This window comes from Rutilus rutilus, assembly GCF_951802725.1.
Source record: "Rutilus rutilus genome assembly, chromosome: 14".
Lineage (NCBI taxonomy): Eukaryota > Metazoa > Chordata > Actinopteri > Cypriniformes > Leuciscidae > Rutilus > Rutilus rutilus.
In genome coordinates, this window is record NC_140219.1 from 29,144,480 (window position 1) to 29,168,754 (window position 24,275).

At 38.1% G+C, this 24,275-nt stretch overlaps 1 protein-coding gene across 1 annotated transcript in view; it reads left to right on the forward strand.

The window, feature by feature from the left end:
- Positions 1-24,275, forward strand: part of il1rapl2 (interleukin 1 receptor accessory protein-like 2) — a 450,518-nt gene that overhangs the window by 82,614 nt on the left and 343,629 nt on the right. The window contains exon 2 of the mRNA XM_084430937.1: positions 5,505-5,593. Coding sequence (XP_084287063.1) covers positions 5,512-5,593 — 82 coding nt within the window. The 5' untranslated portion in view covers positions 5,505-5,511. The remainder of the gene's footprint in view (positions 1-5,504; positions 5,594-24,275) is intronic.

Consider the following 24,275-nt stretch of genomic DNA (forward strand, 5'->3'; position numbering starts at 1 on the left):
AATTAAACTAAAAGAAAGCTTATACTGTATATTCTGACTAGTTTACAATTTTTTTTTTTTTTATAAAACACCATATAGTACTTTTACCCAAACTGAATAATAAAAACATTATTATTTTCTGACATAGCCTACTCCAGTTCTTGTTAAAACACACTAGACATGCAAATTCTGTGCATTCTGGGCACTTTTTCTGTGAAATAATACTTATTTTGTCCATCAAAAGTGTGCTTTCACTTTAATTGAGCGTGAGCAGCAGCAAAAATAGATTCGGCGCCGAAACCCGTGCTTCACTGCTGCTCACACGACGCTCCTGCTTGCTCACGCACTGCTCCTGCTCACGGTGTGAATGCACTCATTGATTAACATGCACGGCGAAAAAAATACGCGTTGCTCATGCGCCGCTCACGCTTGCGGTCTGAAACGGCCGTAATTCACAAGGTTTCCTATTGTTCCGTTTGCATGTGTGATGCTGATGTTGCGCGATGTTAATCACGCCGGGTGCATTTGACCGGCTTAAAATCGGCATATGTCAGACTAACCGGCCGGTCGCCGGTCATGGCCGATCACATGAAAATCGGCCAATTCCAGTCACCAGCCGATCAATCGGTGCATCTCTAGTACTTAATAAACTCTCTCATCCCATAGCCATCCATTGTTGTTGTAGCATGTACCTATTTATAAACATAAAGCTTCGAGTTAAAATAAACTTTTTGACATACGCACACTGCATTAATAGTTTCCTGCTGTTTGGCATATTAACCATTCGCCTATGTTGCTTCTTTTCTTTCTTTTAAAGAGCAGAATTAATATTTTTCTATTTCGGGTCCTAATTAGGAGACGACGAGCACACAGACCGATGTGCCATGCTGCTTATATGCTTATAAGCAGTAAAAATACCCAAAACAAGGCGTCTGTGGATGACAGTCTGAAATAAGGACTGGTGGTAGGTTGTCCTGCGCCACTCCTGGGAGGAGAATTTTAGAATGACATGACAGTCATTTATGACACCATTCAACAACAACAACAGCTTGTTCCGTGGGTCATAGTTCCCCTAGTGAAAAAAAACTATACCACAATGTATTTAATATACATTTATTTCATACTAAGCATACTACAAAATCCATTAACAAATTTACTGACATATCGCTTGAGACTTACTGATATAAATATTGTAATTAAAATTGATTTGGAGTACTTTATTGCACAATGCACATTTCTTATTAAGCCTTAAAATGTTTTTAATATTACTATTAATAAGGATAGTATGATCTCTGTATAATATCAGTCATTAAATGCAAGATATTTAAAGTATTCTTCCAATAGTTCCACTTTAACACAATCAAATATACTTAAGTGTGTATTTAGTTGTCTTTAAGTATACCAATTTAGTATACTAAAAGTACAATTGCAGGGTATTTATATTAAGTACATAAATATGTAAATGTATTTGTAGTATACTTAGCATAAAATAAATGTATTTAAAATACATTTTAGTATATCTTTTTTTAGTATATTTAGCTTTCCTTGACTCCCCTTGTGCTTGTTCGGTCCTGCAGTGGACGGCTTCGCGGATCGCTTCACGGCAGCGCAGAAGACATCGCAAGACATGCGCCATTTTCTGCCTAAAAGACGAGCTCCTCAGTTGCTTCCAGTCGCCCTAAGACAGTGCCGTCTCAGCAGCACGCCAAGCCGGCGTCCGCCGCCGTCAGAACAGACCGCCCCCAGGGGAATGGAGACTCCACCCCCTGACGGTCCGCATGATTTGGAGCATTTTCGGACAGCCAGAAGTGGATCTCTTCGCATCAGAAGAGAATACACACTGTGCGATATTCTTTTGTCCTACGAGATTGACACCATTCTCTCTTTTCCCCAGGAGCTGTTGGATGGCCGGACGCACTCCGTCTACGCTCAAAGTATACACGGCAGCTATTGCGACTTACCACGCCCCTGTAAATGGCCAATCAATTGGGTCTGATTTCTCTGAGGGGCCAGGAGGCTAAACCTGCCTCACCCCAACACTTCCAGGGACCTGTCCATTGTTCTAAGGGCACTCAGAGGCCCCCCATTTGATCCGCTCTCGACAGCCAACCATCGGCCTCTTTCGCTAAAGACCGCTCTACTTCTGGCTCTGGCATCGGTGCAGCGAATTGGTAATCTGCAGGCTCTCTCATGGGACCCTTCCTGCCTTGAGTTTGGGCCTAATGACAGTAAAGTGGTCCTTAAACTCAAATGAGGCTATGTGCCAAAAGTGCTCTCAACGCCCTCCTAGAGCACATATTATATCGCTCTCTGCTCTCCCCTCCACTGAGGGTGATCAGACACCACACCCGCTCTGTCCGGTCCGGTCCCATAGGGTGTACATTGAGCACTCCAGTCAGTTCAGGCAATCGAAGCAGCTATTTGTGTGCTTCGGAGGCCGCTCTAAGGGGCTGCCAGCTACAAAGCAGAGACTGTCCTATTGGATAGTGGACGTGATAACACTAGCCTACAAGTACTGGACTTGCAGTTCCCCATAGGAGTGAGGGGCCCACTCCACCAGAGGAATGGCCTCCTCTTGAGCGTGGTCTAGCGGAATATCCATGGCTGACATCTGTTTGGCGACTGGCTGGTCCTCACCGTCTACCTTTAATCAGGTTCTACAGCCTGGACGCACCGGCCCTTCAGGCACAAGTCCTGTCGGCCTAGACCAGGCTTCACCTTCTAGGATTTTTCTAGACTTGCTATACCCTCAGACTCTGGTCAGCAAACCTGAGTCTGCCTTCTGGACATATGTCCCTTATTCTAGTAGTCTGCCTTGCTGAGTGCCCCTGGGCTACTTCAATGGCGTTATGCAGCCGTTCCCCATAGCAATCAGAAAAGATTCTCTGACACAATGCGAAGTGAACTGTATGGAAAGTAGGGATGGAACTCATGAGTCATGAGTTCATGAGTCTTTCTCCCGGGTGTCTGTTAGATCACACTGGAGTAGAGAGCACTATGAATTGATCTTCACGTGCACAGTAAATGAAATTTACAACTGTTAAAAGAAAAGGCTAAATAAACTGTTGCATAGATATGATACACTAAGCATCAATATATCTTCCCCTTGTTTTCTGCACTTTTCAATGCGATGCGCTGCAATGACTCCATGTTGCTTAGAGCGCATCATTCTGCTTACGGGATGCACATATTAGGCCTATACTACTTTTGCCCAATGAAAGAATAAGATTATTAATGGTCTTTCTTGTTCTGTCCTATCTATCAAATGTTGTTGCCTCATGAAATAGCTGCACTATACATTTACATGTCTTTTCATTTTATAGTAAATGTTAATACATTTATTTGTTTTTGATCAATGTATTATATAACAATACGAGCAATGTGGAACATTTGACCTTTTATTTGTTCCAAACTATTTAAAAAAAAAAACATTTAACATCAAAATAAAATTTTCTGCTGAATAATCCACTAACTTCTTTTATAATAGCATTTTAATGAAACGAGAGAGCTTGTCCGCAGTGATAGAAGAGATGTGCGCTGTTATAATACATTGCTTTTGACGACGGTCATATAATTTGTGTATGCTTAAAAAAAAAAGGTGTATAGAGCTACTAATTTTATTTGTTTGTTGAGTTCCAAATATAAAATCTGTTGAAATGTTTTCAGTGTGCGAATCATTCTCTTTGAACAATTTCATCTCATTTTAACAAAACCATGATAATATTGATAATCGTGATAATTTTGGTCACTATAATCGGGATATGAAATTTTCATACTGTTACATCTCATAGCTTTCTGACACAAAACATGTCTTACAAATTTTAAATCAATATATTGTTTTATCTGAATGAGTAGGCAGGATAATTTTCACATAGTTTTGGAGCAAATATTTTAGGCTACGTGATAAAATTTTCAAAAGTCTTGTGAAGAAATAATCAGTATGGGTTTCATGACCTTATTTCAGTGACAATTTTTATTTATTTTTTTACAAACCACTCATAAATGCCATTATCTCAAAACTACAACCTTTTACATACTGACATATTATTGTAGCAGAGTTTGTGCTGAATACAGTGTAATCAGACTTTAGCCATGAAAATGTCACAAATAACAGAAATAAGCATAAATGTCAGCGCATGTCAGAACACCTCCAGGGCCCAGAAAACACCTCAGACCCCAGAGGGTTAATCAGTAAAGAGGGCCACTTCCATCATTGTGAGAAAAATAGTGAAGCTGTAAAGGTACTACATGAAGATGTATTGAGAGGAAAGCAAGGGAGCTATGAAAGAGTGAAACATTTAGACCAAGAGTGAGAGGCTAACATAGCTACATAGAGACAAGGCCACAATAGGCTGCACAGAGACAAGGCCACAATAGGCCAAAAGGCCTTGATAGACCACACAGAGACAAGGCCACGACAGGCCACTAAAGGCCACACAGAACAAGGCCATAGAGACAAGGCCACTAGGCCTCACAGAACCAAGGCCATGATAGGCCACTAGGCCATGATAGACCACACAGAACCAAGGTCACGATAGGGCACACAGCCACTATAGGTCACACAGAGACTAGACCAGACAGAACCAAGGCCACAATAGGCCACAAAGCCACTATAGGCCACACAGAGACAATGCCACTAGGCCACAAAGAACCAAGGCCGCGATGGGCCACAAGGCCATGATAGGCCACACAGGACAATGCCACGTTAGGCTACGCAGACGAGTAATGCAAGCTAAAGACTAGCGAACAGGATAGATGAGTAATATGTGAGAGCATGACACCACCACCAGTATTTGAGGAGATCCCCACCTTCTATGTAAAGCGCTTTGAGTGGTTGGTTGCCATAGTGCGCCAGAACACCCACACAAGCTTATTGGTGGAGAGGAGACAGAGCCAATCAGTATATATGGGGATGATTAGGAGGCCATGATGATGGACAGAGGCCAATGTGCAAATTTGGGATGCCGGGGTTACACCACTACTCTTTCGAAGTACATACTTAATGACCACACAGAGTCAGGACCTCGGTTTAACGTCTCATCCGAAGGACGGTGCTTTTTGACAGTATAGTGTCCCCATCACTATACTGAGGCGTTAGGACCCACATAAACCACAGAGTGAGCACCCCCTGCAGGCCTTACTGACACCTCTTCTAGCAGCATCCTAGTTTTCCCAGGAGGTCTCCCATCCAGGTACTAACCAGGCTCAACCCTGCTTAGCTTCAGTAGGCAACCAGCCTTGGGCCTTGCCGGAGTCCTCCCACGGGTAATACAGACTTGATTATTTGGAATATTTAGGGAAAAAAAAACCTCATTTAATATGTCTGCTCTTAACACTCGTCTTTAATATTTCAAATACTTTGAACTGAACACATTTGGCTCTCCAAAACGTCCAGTATTAACTTCCGTTCACTTTGTCCATTTTCTTGGATGAGAGTTGCTGTTTTTGGAAGTTGGGGATGCTAGATATGTTAAAGTTTAAAAAGGAAGTCAGGGCTTATTCTTATGTTTTCTGGTTTCTTGTAGATGAAAGATGAAGCTCGGTGGATTTATGCTCCTTCTCATCAATTCAGCGGCCTCCATCAATCTCAAATACATCTCCAAAAGGAACTCAGGTATGCAAATTATTTTACTCCACTTACAGCGTCATTTCAGGCCAAGACCATGCGCTAAAAAGTTTGATTTAAACTTTTAGTGTTGTATTTTTGTGGTGGTTAAGCAAAACTAGGTATTTGGTTCAGACTCATGGAATAATGGGTATGTACTGTAAATGCAGTATGTTGTCACTACTGGTGAAAAAATACACCTTGCTTCTGATGAACTGTTTACACATTTTTTTTTAATGAAATCTCTGTTAAAGAACCCAGGCTCTCTACACGATCACATAACAACCCCCCCCCCCCCCCCACACACACACACACACACACACATTGTGCGTGTGCTTGTGTGTGGGTGCGGTGTGCGTTGAGCAATTATGTTATCAGCACCAAACGGGCATTTATGTGGGTGGTAAAAACACAGAGGCAATCTTAGCTGTCAGTTTCTCACCCAGCCTGAGATTTTAGAGTTTGGCATGTATGTTTTACTGTGCCACCAAATAAGCAGAAATGTTTCCTGTTTTTAAACATGCATGATTAATATGTTAGACACTAGTTTATTGCTATTTTTGTGTAATGCTGCTGTGTTAAAAATTAAGCAGTGGTAACTTATAATACTATCATATTACCACCATAACTGTATTGTACATTTACATTTACATTTAGTCATTTAGCAGATGCCTTTGTCCAAAGCGACTTACAAATGAGGACTAAATTAAGCGAGTCATCGTGAAGAGGCTAAAACAACGCAAGAAGTGCTCAAAATACAAAGTTCAGGCATTGCTCAGAGTAGCATAAGCCAGACAAGGGAGGATTAAAGGAAAAGGAAAGATTTTTTTAAACATTTTATTATTTTTTTAATTATTTTTGTTATGAGGTTAAGTGCTCACGGAAGAGATGAGTTTTCAGTTGTCTTTTGAATGTTGTCAGGGATTCTGCATTCCGGATGAGGGTGGGGAGATAATTCCACCAGCATGGAACCGTGAATGAGAATGTTCTGGAGAGTGATTTTGTAGCTCTCTGTGATGGTACCACGAGCCGTCGCTCATTGACCGATCGTAGGCTTCTGGTAGGGATGTAGACTTGTAGGAGTGAGTGAAAGTAGGAGGGAGATGAGCCTGTGTTTCCCGTATTTAAGAATGATTAAACATGGACTTACCTGCAAGTGATGCAGCAGTTTCTTCTTCTTTCTTTTCTCTGATCCTGACTCCTGCTGTCTTTTCGGGGCCATTTCCAAAAAAGTTGACAGCCTACTGTCAAACTTCGTCAGGCGCCGCGCAGTCCAACTGACCAGTGAGCTTGGGAATTTGAGTCAGTGTGTGTGTTGGGGGGGGGAGGGGGCACCATCTATACTTTCTAGAGCAATTAAATACTCTTGTTCTGCCTGTTTTGTTATACATGCCTAAAAAGTGCCTAATAATATTTATATACTGAAATAATATCGACATTATAATTATTATGACTATGATGATTGATTTTTCATTAGGCTATTTTTGGTGCCCCCTCAGCACTTGGTGCCCCACACACAGCACGTGATGCGCGTGGTGGGAGCGGCGGCGCTGCTTACAGGTGTCTTTGTTCGGTGGAGTCGCACAGGTAGAGTCGATGGGCTTTACGCTAGTCGGTCTTCACACAAGGAGGCTGAACACAAAAGCTGAATGCTGCGCACACTACATAAATATAATGCTTTCAAACGCTTGAGTGAGGACAGCTGTTTCCACCCTTGCAATTAGCACAGCAAAAGCAAATATCCCGAAAATGGGAGAAATTGAAACTAGCTGTTAGACAGCGCTACACTTAAGTGCAATAAAATTCAAACTGCAACACTTATTAGACGTAGCTGTTATTCAAAATAGGAATGTGTTTTGACTGTGTGACCTCGAATTACCTTAACTAATAGAAATTTTATGAGTGCCTATGAACAACCACTTTTTTTTTTATAGTAGCAATTTATTTCTTTATTTTTATTGAACAAAAGTATATATATATTTTTTTTTTTGCCAAACTGATATTGTTCTGCAAACACCACCAACAATCATTAAACACACTAATTTTGATGCTCATGGTTCCTTTTTAGTGGTTTAATGGAAGGAATAATCCACATACAGAATGTTGTTCTGCACATTAAATTCTGTAAAACGAAAATGGTATTTGCTCTCTGAAGATTTTCTGTTATGACAGTTTGTATGTCTTGAATTTGCATCTCTCACATCAATTGAATGGATCTATCATGTAGTTGTTCCTTTTACTTGCATTTGGTTCTTGGAGAGTGTTAGTTTTGGAGCTTGAATTTTGTGTACAGTTGTCTCGTTTTTTCTGTCTTTCTAGCTTTCTAGCCATGATAAGGCTTAATCAAGACTTCCTTCAGCTTTGCCTTGTTGTGTTTTTGATTGAAACAACAATAATTTAATATTGATTTTGGGGAATTTATGTCAGATTGAAGGGTTTATGTCAGACGCTAATACTTCTGCAGTGCACTGATAGCTTTGGTGGAAAGTGGTTGTTCTTGAAAGTGTTCTTGCAAATATCACGAATGGCTCAAGGACCTATACCATGAAGCCGGTTTAGGTGGCTACCCAGTCAACAATTTGGTCTCACATTGATCTCACTATGAGCTTCCAGGATGTGGTCACAATGTAAGGTTACATCAAGCTAAAAGTGTAACCTCACAGCGCACTCACTGTGTGCTCAAACTGTGAGCTTATAGGATACTCATGATGTGGTCACAATGTGTGGTCACAGCGAGATTAAAGTGTAACCTCACAGCACACGCACTGTGTGCTCAAACTGTGAGTTTATAGGATACTCATGATGTGGTCACAATGTGAGGTCACAGCAAGATAAAAGTGTAACCTCACAGCACACGCACTGTGTGCTCATTCTATGGTCACAATGTAAGGTCACAGTGCACTCTGTGAGCTCACCATGTGAGACAACTGTGATATCATTGTATTAATCTATAATTTTTCGGCCTACATCATAAAAATTGTCCATTTATTTATACGTAAATTCTGCCCTACGTTCCTTTTCAAGAAAATGCTCTGTGACCCTGTTGTACCAACTAGGCGTCTTTTCCAGTGACTTGACCAGTGTCCTCTCAATGGCCAGCAGAGTTAGGTATAATTGTATAAATGTAATAATATAATAATATAATAATATAATAAAGGTATAAATAATAATATAATAAAGTATAATAATACTACTACTAATAATTTTTTTAAATATTTTTTTAAATGATTTCGTAATTATTATTAATAATAATATAAAAAAAATAATAAGTAATAATATAATAAAGATATAAATGTATAATTGTGTGAAATGTATTATGAAAATTGGCTAGCAATTTCGACAAGCAAATACCAAGAAATAGGTTGCTGCAGTTTGTCTTTCGACTACACTTGCAAAATCCGCGATGGGACTGAGCTCGAATAGCTTCAGCGTCAGCGACTTTTTATTGTCGAGTCAGCCGACCTGCTATATGTAGCTGATTCTGAACAAACTCGTCTTTGGGATGAACGTTTTAACACAATAGTAGCCTACATATTTGACCATTAATTTTTTGACATTATAGGGGAAGCCGAGCTTCCCTTGCAGTCTTAAAGAAATCCCCACTGGTGTGAGTTCACTTTGGTCTAAAATGTCTGTAATATTGGTCAGTTATATCAAAAACATCTTGTTCATATTTTATTTCCATCAACAAACTATTTGAAAAATTCCGTTTCCTTGTTAATTTTGTATTTCTTTTCAGACTGTATTCTTCCTAATAACATCTCCCAAGGGAAGCATCTACAAGGTGAAAAGCAATGGTTTTAGTACTGAGCCTTGCGGTACTCCATAATGACATCTCTTCATTTCCTGTGTGTAGAAGTGATAGTTCTACCATATTTGTAGCAGGGAGTCGGCTTTGCAGCCTTGACTAAATGAAGTATACATTAGGCTAGATAATGATCTGAGATGCCATCGCTCTGCTGCAAAACTTCAACGGCAGCAACATTGATTCCGTGTGATAATATTAGATCTAGAGTATGATTACGACTATGTAGGTCCTTGTCTAACGCGTTGTCTAACTCCAATAGAGTTAAGATGGTCTTTAAATGCCAATCCCAATGCATCTTTTTCTGTCAAACACAGCACATCTAGATTATAGTCTGTAATTATATCATTAACAGTAAATGCTTTTGAAGTAAGGGATTGAATATTCAGCAACCCAAGCTTTATCATTTGCTCATTTGTATTATATCTGTTTTTTATTTGTTGAACATCAATTACATTTTTACCCTTAGATGGGTTTGGAAGTTTTTTGTATGTCCTAATTTGGGGAACAGACACAGTCTCTATATGATGATATCTAGGTGAAAGAGGCTCTATGTGATTGATTTATCTGAACTTGGTGACGTGAGATATCTAATATATTTTGATGAGTAAGTTATATTTAGCAATATAAACAAAAAGAAATGATAGTAATAGAGATTCAAAACAGAAAGCTATACAGAGCTTACAGACGCTAACCAGCAGCAAGGCAGACAGGAGCAATCGATCAGCAGCAAGCAAAGAGTGAAAGAGTCTCTTTGTGTTGGGATTTATCTGACTTCTGTGACGTGAGACAGCTAGCAGACGGTCGGTTTAGCCAGTCTGTCTGCTCCATGACCTTGGCCCCAGTTAGTCAAGGTTAAACTTTAAGACTATGTGCCATAGTTTTGGGGGAACATTAAGAGTAATCCATATAACAGTTTAAAGAATCATCCAGTTATAAAAATGTATAAATTATCTGAATATTATGTGTTCGTAGTTGTGCCAACTAATTTTTGAAAGTTAGACTCGTTGTTCACCCAAACTAGCATTTTAAGTTAAATCAACCTAAGTACATTAAGACATTAAGCATTTGTTGCAAGCTCAAGTGGTTGAATAAACTAGTATTCTAACTTTAGGGAACAGGTTTCCACAAATGCATGGCTCCTAAAGTCCACTAAACTCATAACTTCTCAGCAGTTGATAGTTGAATACATTAATCTGAACAATCCTTAAATTCTAAAGGATAATTAAATGTCCACATCCTCATAATTCCCCATGGTGTGACCAAACAAACTAAATTAAATTATTCAAGGGATTTTGGGTATTCCCCTCAGCCACAAAGTAATAGATGGAACTGAAGGTGATGATACACAGGGCAACTTTTTTGAGCAATGTTGCTTGGGCACTTTCCCTTTGAGAATGGCAACAAATTTCTATCTGGACACTTTAGATTGGTCATGTGCCCTGTGTCTCACTTGTTTGCCCGTTGATGGCAACATTGCCCAGCAACTTTGCTCAAAAAGTTGCCCTGTGTATCATCACATTGAGGTTCAAAGTGGGTTCATAGTCTTAATAGCTCTATAAAAGCAAACTGAAAATGTCCACAACATAAGCCCTATTCGCACGGGATTAGTATTATCTGGGGACCTCGTGTGATTTAGAAATTACCCCCCAACGTCTGAATTTCGTGTGGCGCATTCGCACGGGATAACCGAAGCCTGTGATTTTACTCGAATTTACTGACTTATCTCCCGGATATGATGTCAATAGGCTATTGCTTGGAAATGGTTTGTCGTTATTATAGGTCTAGCTGTATGATATATCATAAACAGAAGAATGTTCCTCACCGCATGTTGCTATACTGTACGTGTCATTCCTCTCCATCTAATAATGGTTTTCAGCTTTCTCTTTCTGCAAATTGTATAGTTGTATCGTATCATGGTGTATAGCGATATGACCCAGCACCCAAAATACTATCAAAACACTCAAACGCAGCCTCCATTCTTCACGAAAGATGGATAAAAAAGCGCATGGGAAACAAAAACCTTGAACAAATATATACGACCCTGCCAAATCTTAGAGATGCCGATTCGCACGGGACTAATATCATCACAGGACCTCGGTGTTCGCCGAAATATGGTAGGTCATTTTTACTTTATAAATTACAGACATGGCCGATTCGCACGGGATTAAGATCACAGACAACCTCCGCAATTATTACAAATGACTAGAGGTCACCAGGTAATACTAATCCCGTGCGAATAGGGCTATAGACACAGTTCACAGTGATCTTTTGTTGTTTCAATTCTGTACCTAATTTATTACAGCAACAAGGAAACGGAAATGAATGGGACTGTACCATTACTCTTTCTACATAATTTTAACACTGTAATATAGTCAAGGCTGGAAAAAAAGGCAATCGTTTTTTTTCTTTGAAGAACTTTTGTCTAGCTTAAAGGCATGTGTGGCTAGAAAAGAAAGCTGTTTTGTTGGTGGTTCTATTGAAAAAAATCCATTCCCTTATGACACCAACTGTGCTGGCTTGAATAGTGTTCATATTGGGTTGTAGCTCTAAATGCAGTTAAAAAATATGGATTTATTTTACAATCTCAATCAGCATCCTTTATTGGCCCTGAAACATCATCACATATTATGAATACAGTCAATTTTGTTGTTATATTACTTGTTTTAAGCATTATTTGCACATCTCATGCTTTTGTTATGTTACCATGGTCACTGTGATTAGTTTGTTTCTGTCCAGCTGTGTTATATTAATTACCTCGTTTGTATTCACTACTTAAATTGTACCTTCCTTTCATTCTGTGTCAGGTCACCGTTGCGTTAAATGTGTGTTGCTCAGCATGTTTATTGGATTATTAGTAAAACTTTGTGTTGGAACTCTATTCTTCATCTTCGTCTGTTTGCCTGCGACACCTGTATAGACTTCTAGTCAAAAGTTTTGGATCGGTAAGATTTTTAACGTTTTTAAAAGAAGTCTCTTCTGCTCACCAAGGCTGCAGTTATTTGATTAAAAAAAAAAAAAATAAAAAAAATAAAAAAAAAAAATATATATATATATATATATATATATATACACAGTCGTGGTCAAAATTGATGGCACCCCTGATAAATATGATAAAAAATGGCTGTAAAAAACAAATCTGCATTGTTTATCCTTTTGATCTTTCATTCAAAAAATTCACAAAAATCTAACCTTTCATTGAAGTAAAAGAATTGAAAGTGGGGGGGAAATCACATTATAAAATAAATGTTTTTCTCCAAAACACGCTGGCCATAATTGTTGGCACCCTGTTATTAAATACTTTTTGCAACCTCCTTTTGCCAAGATAACAGATGTGAGTTTTCTTCTATAATGCCTGATGAGTTTGGAGAACACCTGACAAGAGATCAGAGATCATTCCTCCATACAGAATCTCTCCAGATCCTTCAGATTCCCAGATCCATGTTGGTGCTTCTTCTCTTCAGTTCACTCCACTCATCAGGTCAGGGAACTGTGACGGTCATGGCAGAAGCTTCATTTTGTGCTCAGTTACCCATTTTTGTGTTGATTTTGATGTTTGTTTTGGACCGTTGTCCTGATGGAAGATCCAACCACGGCCCATTATAAGATTTCTAGCAGAGGCCGTCAGGTTTTGATTTTTTTATCTGTTGGTATTTGCTAGAATCCATAATACCATGTATCTGAACAAGATGTCCAGGACCTCCAGCAAATAAATAGGCCCACAACATTTAAGATCCAGCAGTATATTTAACCGTAGGCATGGGGTACTCTTCATCCCTGTTTGCACCAAACGCATCTTGTGGGTTTGCTGCCAAAAAAGCCCTATTTTTGTTTCATCTGACCATAGAATCCGGTCCCTTTTTAAGATCCAGTCGTGTCTGACCACTGAATATGCTGGAGTTTGTTCTTGGATGAGCGAGGAGGATTTTTCTTAAAACCCTCCCAAACAACATGTGGGGATGTAGGGGTAATTTAGGTTTGATCATTTTTTTTTAGGCTTTCTGACCCCCAAGACTCAACTAATCTCTGCAATTCTCCATCTGTGATCCTTGGAGAGTCTTTGGCCACTCAAACCATCCTCCTCACTATCCATTAAGACAATATAGACACACGTCCTCTTCCTGGCAGATTCGTAACATCTTTAGTTGATTATAACTTCTTAATTATTGCCCTGATGGTCAAAATGGGGATTTTCAATTCTTTCGATATTTTCTTACAGCCACTTTCTATTTTGTGAAGCTCAACATTTTTTTGCTGCACATCAGAACTATATTCTTTGGTTTTACTCATTGTGATGGATGATTAAGGGAATTTGGCCTTTGTGTTTCCTCATATTTAAACTCCTGTGAAACAAGAAGTCATAGCTGGACAATTTCATGTTCCTAGTCACCCTGGTGTGCTAAAAAAGGTAAATATTAATGGGAATATACTTCAGAGATATTTTTCTCATAAAAAATTCTAGGGGTGCCAACATTTATGGCCAGCGTGTTTTGGAGAAAAAACATTTATTTCATAATGTGATTTACCCCCAATTTCAATTCTTTTACTTCAATGAAAGGTTAGATTTTTGTGATTTTTTTGAATGAAAGATCAAAAGGATAAACAATGCAGATTTATTTTTTACAGCCATTTTTTGTCATATTTATCAGGGGTGCCATCAATTTTGACCACGACTGAATATATATATATATATATATATATATATATATATATATATATATATATATATATATATATATATATATATATATATTGTTAAACATTATGACAATTTAAAATGACATTTCTATTCTATTCTATTTTCCCCAGTTAAATTATTGATTATTGATTACAGGAATAAATCACACTTTACTATATATTCACATCGAAAACAGCTGTAATATTTCACAATATTAGTTTTTTGTTTTAAAAAAATGCAGCCTTGGTGAGCAGAAGAGACTTCTTGTAAAAACATTAAAATCTTACGATATGTGAAAAATTATTCAGACACCAGATATAATTACTAAATATTTTATTAGTGGGTGCATGGCACTATAGTTCATTTATTAAAGGGTTAGTTCACCCAAAAATGAAAATTCTGTCAGTAATTACTTAAAGACCTTCGTTCATCTTCGGAACACAAATTAAGATATTTTTGATTAAATCTGAGAGCTGGCTCACTCCTCCATAGGCTTCTATGTGACTGAAACTTGCTGGCCCAGAAAAGTTATTAAAGAGATTGTTAATATAGTCCAAGTGACTACAGTGGCTCAATCTTAAGTTTATCAAGCGACGAGAATACTTTTTGTGTGCAAAAAACAACAAAAATAACGACTTTATTCCACTATTCATTTCCTTCTCTCTGGGCCTCAAGTTGGTTCACGTAGTGTTTTTGCGCAGCGCGTCTGTGTTACATGTCACCACGTAGGCTCACTATTGGCCGACGCTGGTCATGTGTGTGATGCGTGGTGACGTACAACACAGACGCGCTGTGCAAAAACACTACGTGAACCAACTCGAGGCCCAGATAGAAGGAAATTAATAGTGGAATAAAGTCGTTATTTTTGTTTGTTTTTGCGCACAAAAAGTATTCTCGTCGCTTGATATACTTAAGATTGAGCCACTGTAGTCACTTGGACTATATTAACGATCTCTTTAATACATTTTCTGGGCCAGTGAGACAGCTAGAAACAGACAGATTTCATCAAAAATATCTTAATTTGTGTTCCGAAGATGAACGAAGGTCTTACGGGGTTGGAACAACATGAGGGTGAGTAATTACTGACAGAATTTTCATTTTTGGGTGAACTAACCCTTTAAAGTGAGGATCGCAAAATAAAGTAAACTGTGACATATTATACCCCAAAATTCTTCATACAGTGGACCTGTAAAATTGATACAAATTTAGGACCAAAAATTATTCAGACACTTTGACCTGACCATGTTTTGCTTGAGTGTTTTTTCTTTAATTGCTAATGTGACCTTTTTACTCAACAGACTGAACAAAATTAAGCATTGCTTGATAATTTGTTGAGCTAAATTGGTATTATCTAATTGTGTACTTAAATTTAACAGCTGACAGATATTCAACCTATTTCATTTGAGAGACAGTTTAACAGAAGAATGGCTAAAACCAGTGAAATATCAACTGATTTGAGATCTCTGAGATCTTGATATATTTATTAAAATTATCTAAACTATAGCGAATAAACTGTGATAATGTGAGAAATGTTGAAGATGTCTGAATAAATTTTGGTGTGACTATATATATATGGGGTTCAAATAACTTTGTTTTGTTATGGCCAATATAAGTACGTATCTTTTATTTAGTCTTTTTAACTGGGATTTATTTCATTTTTATTTCATTTTTTTGCTATAAAATACCAAAATTGGTACACTTAGTCATTTTGGCTCCATACATATGGCATTTGACATTATCCATATGGCTCCAGGTGGTTAATAAAGGCTTTCTTAAGCGAAGCGATGCGTTTTTGTAAGAAAAATATCTATATTTATAACTTTATAAACCATAATCAGTGGCTTCTGGTAACAGCTGTACACAATTCGAGTTCCGGTCGAAGAGTGACCTTTGACCTGACGTATGTAGAATGTAGGAGTGACGTAAGCTTAGGTGAGAGGAGACACCTCTCGCGGTTCAAACAAATAGGGCTGGGCAACAAACTCAAGCTCCTCTGACATTTCTCTTGAAAGATTCTCGTTTTAGACTTCTAATTCATGACCGGTGTTTTGTTTTGCTCTATCCTCTGCGCTTCCGCGTTCATCAATAAGTCATGCGTCGGGTCAGAGTTCATTGGAACTAGACTCTCTTACGGCCGTTACCAGAAGCCAGTGATTCTAGTTTATAAAGTTATAAATATAGATATTTTTCACAAACACGTCGCTTTTCTTCAGAAGGCCTTTATTAACCCCATGGAGCCGTATGGATTACTTTTATGATGGATGGATGTGTTTTTTGGGGCTTCAAAATCTAAGTTACTATTCACTCACATTATAAAGCTTGAAGAGCCAGGATATTTTTTTTAATAATACTTCGATTGTGTTTGGCTGAAGGAAGAAAGGCTTGAGGGTGAGTAAATTATGGGATAATTTTCCTTTTTGGGTGAACTAACCCTTTAAATACATGTGGTGAGTGATGAACTCAAATACAGACAGGTGACAACTAATTAATCAAATGATGAATAACCGTAGTAAATAATGACAAAAAGGAACAAAGGAACACAGGAAATAGGAAACAAATGAGTGAACTAAAATGAAACTAAGACAAACTAAACAAAAAGTAATTGTGACAGGAGGCTGCTTCCCCAAAATCTGGATTGTTTTTATATCAAATGACATCTTATGTATTTTTTCAGCATTGATGTTGGTGGGAAAATATTAAATCATTTTTGCTCTGCAAGGCTTTCATGCTTGAAGAATCATTCAGCCATGGCCTGGTGCACTGAGGCTTTAGTATCTGTGAACATCTTTAGCCTCCTTCCCTTCTGCCAATGAGCTCTAATATCCAGCTGATCAACCTTGTTTACTTCCTCTTGACTCAAGCGAAAGGTCTTCAGGGAATTGGGAATTGTCATACTGCCCTTGATATAAGATGCCTGACATTGTTGGATTTTTCCTACGCAATATTTCATATGCACTCTTCTCCACATTTTGAGACACTGAAGTACCAGAGACACCATGGATTTCAAATGGAGATATTATTTATGCACTCTGACTATCACTGATAGTTCCTAAACAGTGTCTAAAGGAAGTGATTACAGTGAATCATCTGCTTGAAGACAAGAAGAGAGGTAACCACCATAATGTTTAAGGAACACTTTACTGGATTGTGTCAGATGAGAGTAAGCTTTAAACATTCTTTTTATTTAGTATTAATTTACTATCGTTGCCCAGTTTAAAGCATGTCTTAGATAGCATACTGCATTTAGCCAGGCATTACTGTGCTGTTGTCTTATTCCCTAGAAAGTGTTTAACCAAGAGGAAATAATTTGTCTTCCAGCTGAACAAGCTGCAAGATAATTCAGGTTTTGTTTTCCTCCTCTGTTTTGTAGTACTGTTTTAAGAGTGCAGGAGGGAGGCAGGGAGATTATAGGCCAGACAAAGAGCTCCTTCTCTGGCACAGAATGTAACATGCCAGAAGATGCTCTCTTGAAGAGTGCACAGATAGTTTTTTCTTCTCCTGACTCCCCATAGCAATTTTCTGGCTGTCTTAATAAATAGTAGCAATATGATTTTTGTGAAAGTACAAGCACTTAAAATCAGCATGGCTCATTGCAGGTGGGGGATGGGGGAGGGTTGGGAGTGCATATACCATTTTTTTGAACAAAAACGGTTAGGAAACTAGGGCAAAAATGAAGAATTCACTATTATTTGGAGAGTGTGGTGTGTGGCAGAAATGAATGCCAAACCCAGCAGTATGCATCTTGCCTCGAGAGAGGCAGCCGGAGATGTTCAATAGCACATGCATAATTGCTAATTAATCCTTCAGGTACTGCGGACAGTGTTTGCCAGACTGTTAATGGAGGAGGGGTGGAGTGGCAGTGCACTTGTCCTGAATCCCATTCAAGTGAGACCAGTGTTTTTCTTGTCCACTATGAGAGGAGGTCAAATCTACCTAGGGTTCACATAGCTAAGATGCTTACATGTGATTTTTTTGGTACTTTTTACTAAATTATAGCTGTCTTTCTTTTACCCTCTAATAACACAGTAAATAATCCATAAATATAAGATATATTAGGTATTAAAGGTACAATATGCAACATTTTATGCCGCTAGAGGGCGCTACATTCCAAACAACAACAACGGCGTAGCTTGATGACGAGCGTGGAATGATGGGAACTGTTGGTTTCAACTCCACCGTGGATGTAGCCTAAATCAGTCAGACGCGAATCGAAAAATCATGTTCATGAATGAGGTTAAGTTCTATTTTTATAAATGTTGCGTTTAATGACATGCTTTTTGTGGCGAGGGGGGCGTGGTTCAGTGCGGTCTGTCATGCTTTGTCGACAGATCCAGCTGCAATCGGTAAAGAATAATTGTGTTCCATAACGACAGCACAAAACAAGCTAACGTTTGTTGCTTGATAGACGCTACAACTACAACTTCCGCATTTGTCCAGGACTCCACGCAGTACGAGCGGAAACCGAGGGTAACGCGGATATGACGCAATTGACTGGCGACTCCCAGCTCACCCCTGCTCTAACGCCCCGTTTCCTTGGTTAAAATCACAATTTTCTCACGATTTAAAAATAGTTGGAAACATTTGGGATATTGTAAGTAATCAACTTAACAAAATATATAACACTGGCCTTGAGATTTGGGGATATTTTAATGCAAAAATCTTACATATTGTACCTTTAACAATAAAGTTGTTCAAAGTATGGTCTACCAACAGCATCTGTTAACTAGTGAAAATAATTTTGACTTATTTTGTTTGAGCAATTTTGTTTTGTTAAAGCACTTACATGAAATCATCCCTAATAAAGTCGCAAAGCTCTTTGTAGTGGTGGGAGGATGATATTCTGGTTAGCTGTTCAGCATTACGCCTGATTCACACTGGACGGCGAAGCGACGCGGAAGCGGCGCGGAACGGAGGCCGCTTCCTTTCGACGCCCATGTTAACATATGGTGTCGTTCACACCAGACGCGGAGCGCTGTGCGAGCCGCGGCCAGCCCGCGCCGTGAAGCGCCAGTTTCGGCATCTGGTCTATTTTTTGCGCGACCGCGAGTTATCCGCGTCCATTCCGGCAGGAAGTCACACCAAGAAACACGAGACATCCGGTCAATTGTCAAAATATAAGCAATTTTCAAATTAAAATACCGCGAGTGACAAATGCGATCATTTGTGTATCTAAACAGACTAGAAAGATGAAAACAAACAAAGAAAAAACACAACAAAATAGATTTAATAAATTTGAAGAGAGGATGTATATTTCAACGGTTTATCTACACTACTACTGTCTACCATATTTTCTCTCTGGGTGCGTGTGTGTCTCGACAACGGATTAATAAAAGAAGTGTACAGACTTATTGGTTACAGAAACATGGTGTATTCATTTTTTGAGGTTATTTACTTACCCATGATGTAAAAAATAGCTCTGAATAAACAACAACTGAGCAGAAGCGCTTGTCGACCGCCGCGGAGAATACGCGTCTGGTGTGAACAGGCAGGCGCCGGACCGCGCGTGATTTTCCGTTCCGCGTCGCTTCGGCGTCCGGTGTGAACCAGGCGTTACACTTGTCTCGTGTTCATATTGCTAACTTGTTGTCTTTGAATGTTTATTATTGCCTTGCCTCATAGACTTCTATTATACAGTAACTGCAATAAAACAAGATTTGAGACATGGGTAAAAAACAATCCTGGATTTTTTTTTACCCATGTCTCAAATCTTGTTTTACTCATTTACTTGTTGGACTCATGTCGCAAAGTGGCTTAAACTCAGGGTTGTTTGCTAATAGTTTGGTTCAAACCCCACAAAGTGCAATTTGTTTTATAAAACACTGGGACCGAAAGATTTTCATGATGTTAAATGATTTGAACAATTCTTGAATGTCTGCAGTCTTCTGCCAGTGTGAACAGAACACACAGTGTGTCTGAATTGAATTAACAGCAAAAAATAAACAACAAACGACAAAAATGTGTCCACACTAGTTGCTGGTATTTTATGTATAGTGTATAGTGTATCAGAGATTGTTTGTAAAGTGAAGGATACGTGCCGGGTGATGGTGTGTGTGGAAATGGACTCCTGCCAAACGTCAGCCACAGAGGATGTCATTAACAGCGGGAGAAGATTAAATGCTCGTTTTGAAATACAGATGTTATGGATAATTACCTTTGGGTATAATTGGACCTAATGTGAGAGCACACATCCAGAGAGCTCTCTCACGCTCATCTGTTCCCTGCTATGGCTGAAATCACACCGCTAAACAACTTATGGACTCATAAGAGGGATAAAATAAGTGTCTTTGTGTAGGTAATAAGTATGGTGTAGGGGAATTACAGTTAGACCACACAAAGAGGCCAACATGCTCAGTGAAGACCAGGGGCCTGATGAATAAACGTTGTAGAAAATTGCAATTTTCCACACAAATATCGGATTTATAAAAAATCAACTAGGTGTAAATATGTGTGCACCGTATGGACACTGCATGTGTAAGCACTCTTTTACTGGAGTGAGAGAAGTAATGAAGTGAACAGAATGATTTAAACTCATCTGGTTTACATCTGATATACACATTTAGATTAAATATGCCACTCTCATAGTAGTTAAGCCCTGAAATTTCATGAAATCATTATCCATAGGTTACAATTTTTTTAAATAAATTTAAATAGAAATATTTGTAGTGGATGCGCTGCTTTTAAACACTTCCTGTGGCATGCTGTGTTTTAACTACAGTGAGGATTGCTTGGTGCATGATAATTCTGCTTTAAATTGTGTTCTAAATAGCTCATGTACTGAGAAGATATTTTCGTGCGAAAAATGATCAATGATGCGCATTTGACTCTCTTTAAGCAGATGGCTTAGCAACATAGACGGCATAATGACAGACACCGAAGGACTCGCTCGGTGATCGAAAGGTCCATTGGCCTGTTTGAATAAGTCCGATGACACAGTACTGTACAACCTCTGCACGCAGGTGCTGTGTGTGTTGTGTCGTGCACAGACAATAGCCTAATTATAACCCCTTTGTGGTCTTCCCAATATTTTGAAAATACCATTGTATTTGAAGGATACACTGTAAAATGTAATTAGTTGACCTTACTTAAAAAAAGTATGCAAACTTGTTGCCTCAAAAAAATTAAGCAAAGTAATCTTAAGATTAGTGAGTTAGAAAAGCTTGTTTATTTAAGTGTGCAATACTAAATCAAGTATTACCACTAGCATGCTTTTTTTTATGTTCATGTAACTTAATAGCCATGCTTAGTGTTAACTTAATTTTTTCATTTTGTCTGGATTGCTTGATATAAATTTAACCCCACTTAGAATTACTAAATACCTACAACTTAACACTTTTAGTTCTGCTCACTCATTTTTCAAGTTCACTTAAATTAAAGAAACCAATTACCTTGAATGGGTCCTTGTTGCAGCTGCTCAGGTTTGGGTCCAACCTGTGGCCTTTTCTCTCCCCCATTTCTTATCTACACTGTAAAAATGAATTCGCTATATCTACTCAATAAAATTGTGGCAACAGATTACAAGCAATATTATTAATTAAATGTAACAAATTAGAATTGAGTAATAATTAATCAAATTAATTCCTTAAAAGTTAACCATTTAAAATGAGTAAAAAAAAAAAAAAAAAATGTTTTAACCCCTTCCTCATCACCCCCAATTTTGGAAAGTGCTGCATACATGACATACCCAAATTAAAAAGGTTGCTGCTCATAAGTCATTCTGAATAGACACATAACCAACATATATTTAGAAAGCCAACCCTTGAGAGTTTACAGTTCAAGACTCAAAATTAACCAGACTGTTATTAACATTGAGATATACAAGCTCAAACATAAAAACAAAAACAAAAAATATTAAGAATCCGGGATCACCAGTGATCCCTGACGGGTAAGGGGTTTTAAACAAAAATATCTGAATAACAGACAGACGTCAAAGATGAATTAAGAACTCTTTATTTTTTATTGCCAACATTGAAGACACCTGATATTAACAAGCAGAATCACTGAAGGAGAAAACCGTAATTTTAAGCCACCATTATGGTGATCAGTGTTTGTTTTATTTGGGCTCTTGACCCCTTAAATCATTAACTTTAGATTTTGTTTGGCTGCTGTACCTGAGTTATAACAGCCAGATGAACAAATAGAAAAGGTGATCTGATGGTATTGGTTGTGTTTTAACATAATCATTATTTCACAATCATTTGACCTGAATCACTGAACTCATATAGAGCCCAATTTCTGAGTTAGGTTTACTTTATTAATTATAGCAGCACTGTCATATATACTGGTTACAAGTACAGCATAATATTTCTAACTTTTACAATGTAATCCAGATAATTTCTTAAAAGTTTCTCAAAACTATTGTTTTGTTTTGTTTAGTTTTTAGACACACACATCAAGAATCAGCCTGTGAATCTCAACAATGGTGACAATTATAAAGCATGTTGCAGTGCATTCTGGGTGCCACCAATCAAAACTCATTCATGGCTCACATCATGCATTGCTGCATGAATAAATAATGAGCTTATGTTCAGACGTGATCTGTTTGTCACCATTGCTGAGATTCATACGCTAATTCATGATGTATGTGTGTGCCTACATAAAAAAACTAATTTTGACGTTTTATTTTTATTTTTATTGATTTGATCATTTGGATTTCATTGAAATGGCCAAAAATATTATGCTGTACAAGGACAGTGCTGCTATAATTAATAAAGTAAACCTAACTCAGAAATTGGGCTCTATATGAGTTCAGTGAATCAGGTCAAATGATTGTGAAATAACGATTATGTTAAAACACAACCAACACCATCAGATCAATCTAAAATTAATGATATAAGGGTCAAGAGCCCAACTAAAACAAACACTGATCACCATAATGGTGGTTTAAAATTACGGTTTTCTCCTTCAGTGATTCTGCTTATTAACATCAGGTGTCTTCAATGTTGGCAATAAAAAATAAAGAGTTTTTAATTAATCTTTGACGTCTGTCTGTTATTCAGATATTTTTGTTAAAAAAAAAATTTGTTGTAAATTTTACTCATTTTAAATGGTTAACTTTTAAGGAATTAATTTGATTAATTATTACTCAATTCTAATTTGTTAAATTTAATTAATAATATTGCTTGTAATCTGTTGCCACAATTTTATTGAGTAGATACAGCTCAGGGGTGCCCAATCCTGCTCCTGCCATCTCCAACCCTAATCAAACACACCTGTAGCAATCAATTAAGGTCTTCAGGTTCACTTGAAAATTAAAGACAGGTGTGTTTGATTAGGGTTGGAGATGAACTGTGCAGGACAGTCGATCGGCAGGAGCAGGATTGGGCACCCCTGATATAGCGTATTCATTTTTACAGGGGGATAGGACCTGTACAAATCAGGTTACGTTGGCTTGTGTAAGCATGGACGCCTGGCCAATAGTAGCTATTGAAGGGCGGGTCTTGGCGTGGCCATATATTGCTGTCTAGCGTAGAGAGGACTGATCTGCGCATGCCCACAGGTCATAAACTTACTTTTTCTAAATGAATCCAGCTTAAGTAGACTGAGCTGGTAAGATTTTTCAACCTCAAAGTACAAGTAACTTACTAAAAGCGAGTGTTAATAGCAGGTTGAAAAAAAAAAAGATTAAGGTCAATTTTTAATTAAATACCATGTTTGCATTTACAGTGTAGAATTTGAAGGAAACAGTAAGATATGCAAGTTTTACTTTTAAAATGTTTTATGAATGATGTGCTGTGTAGCAAATTAGCTCCAAAGAAATATTAATAATCAATCATAACTTGTTAAATATTTGGATCAGTTAATAGAATCAACTTAATTTAGTCAAATTAATATTACAATCAATCCACCTGTTCGTTAGAGCCCTGCACGGGCCTCAAATCTAGGCCCGAGCCTGGCCCTGGCCCGGGACGCTCAGGCCCTAGCCCGACCCGTGTCCGACAACTCATCAGAATTATCAGCCCGAGTCCGACCCGAGCCCGGGTTTTTTTTTTATTAAAAAAATAAATAAATTATTACACAGCGGCAGCCTGCCCTATTTGCAGCCATTAATATAGGTCAGTTTTGTTAGTTATGTTTCTTTTCATTTCTTTATTAAGTTAATTTAGACAAATGTTTGGAGCATTTTTTTTTTAAATGACGACCAAGCAGCCGAGCCGACAGCGAGTAAAACATGTGATCAGTTTAGCCTCTCAAATCAACGCTAATACTTT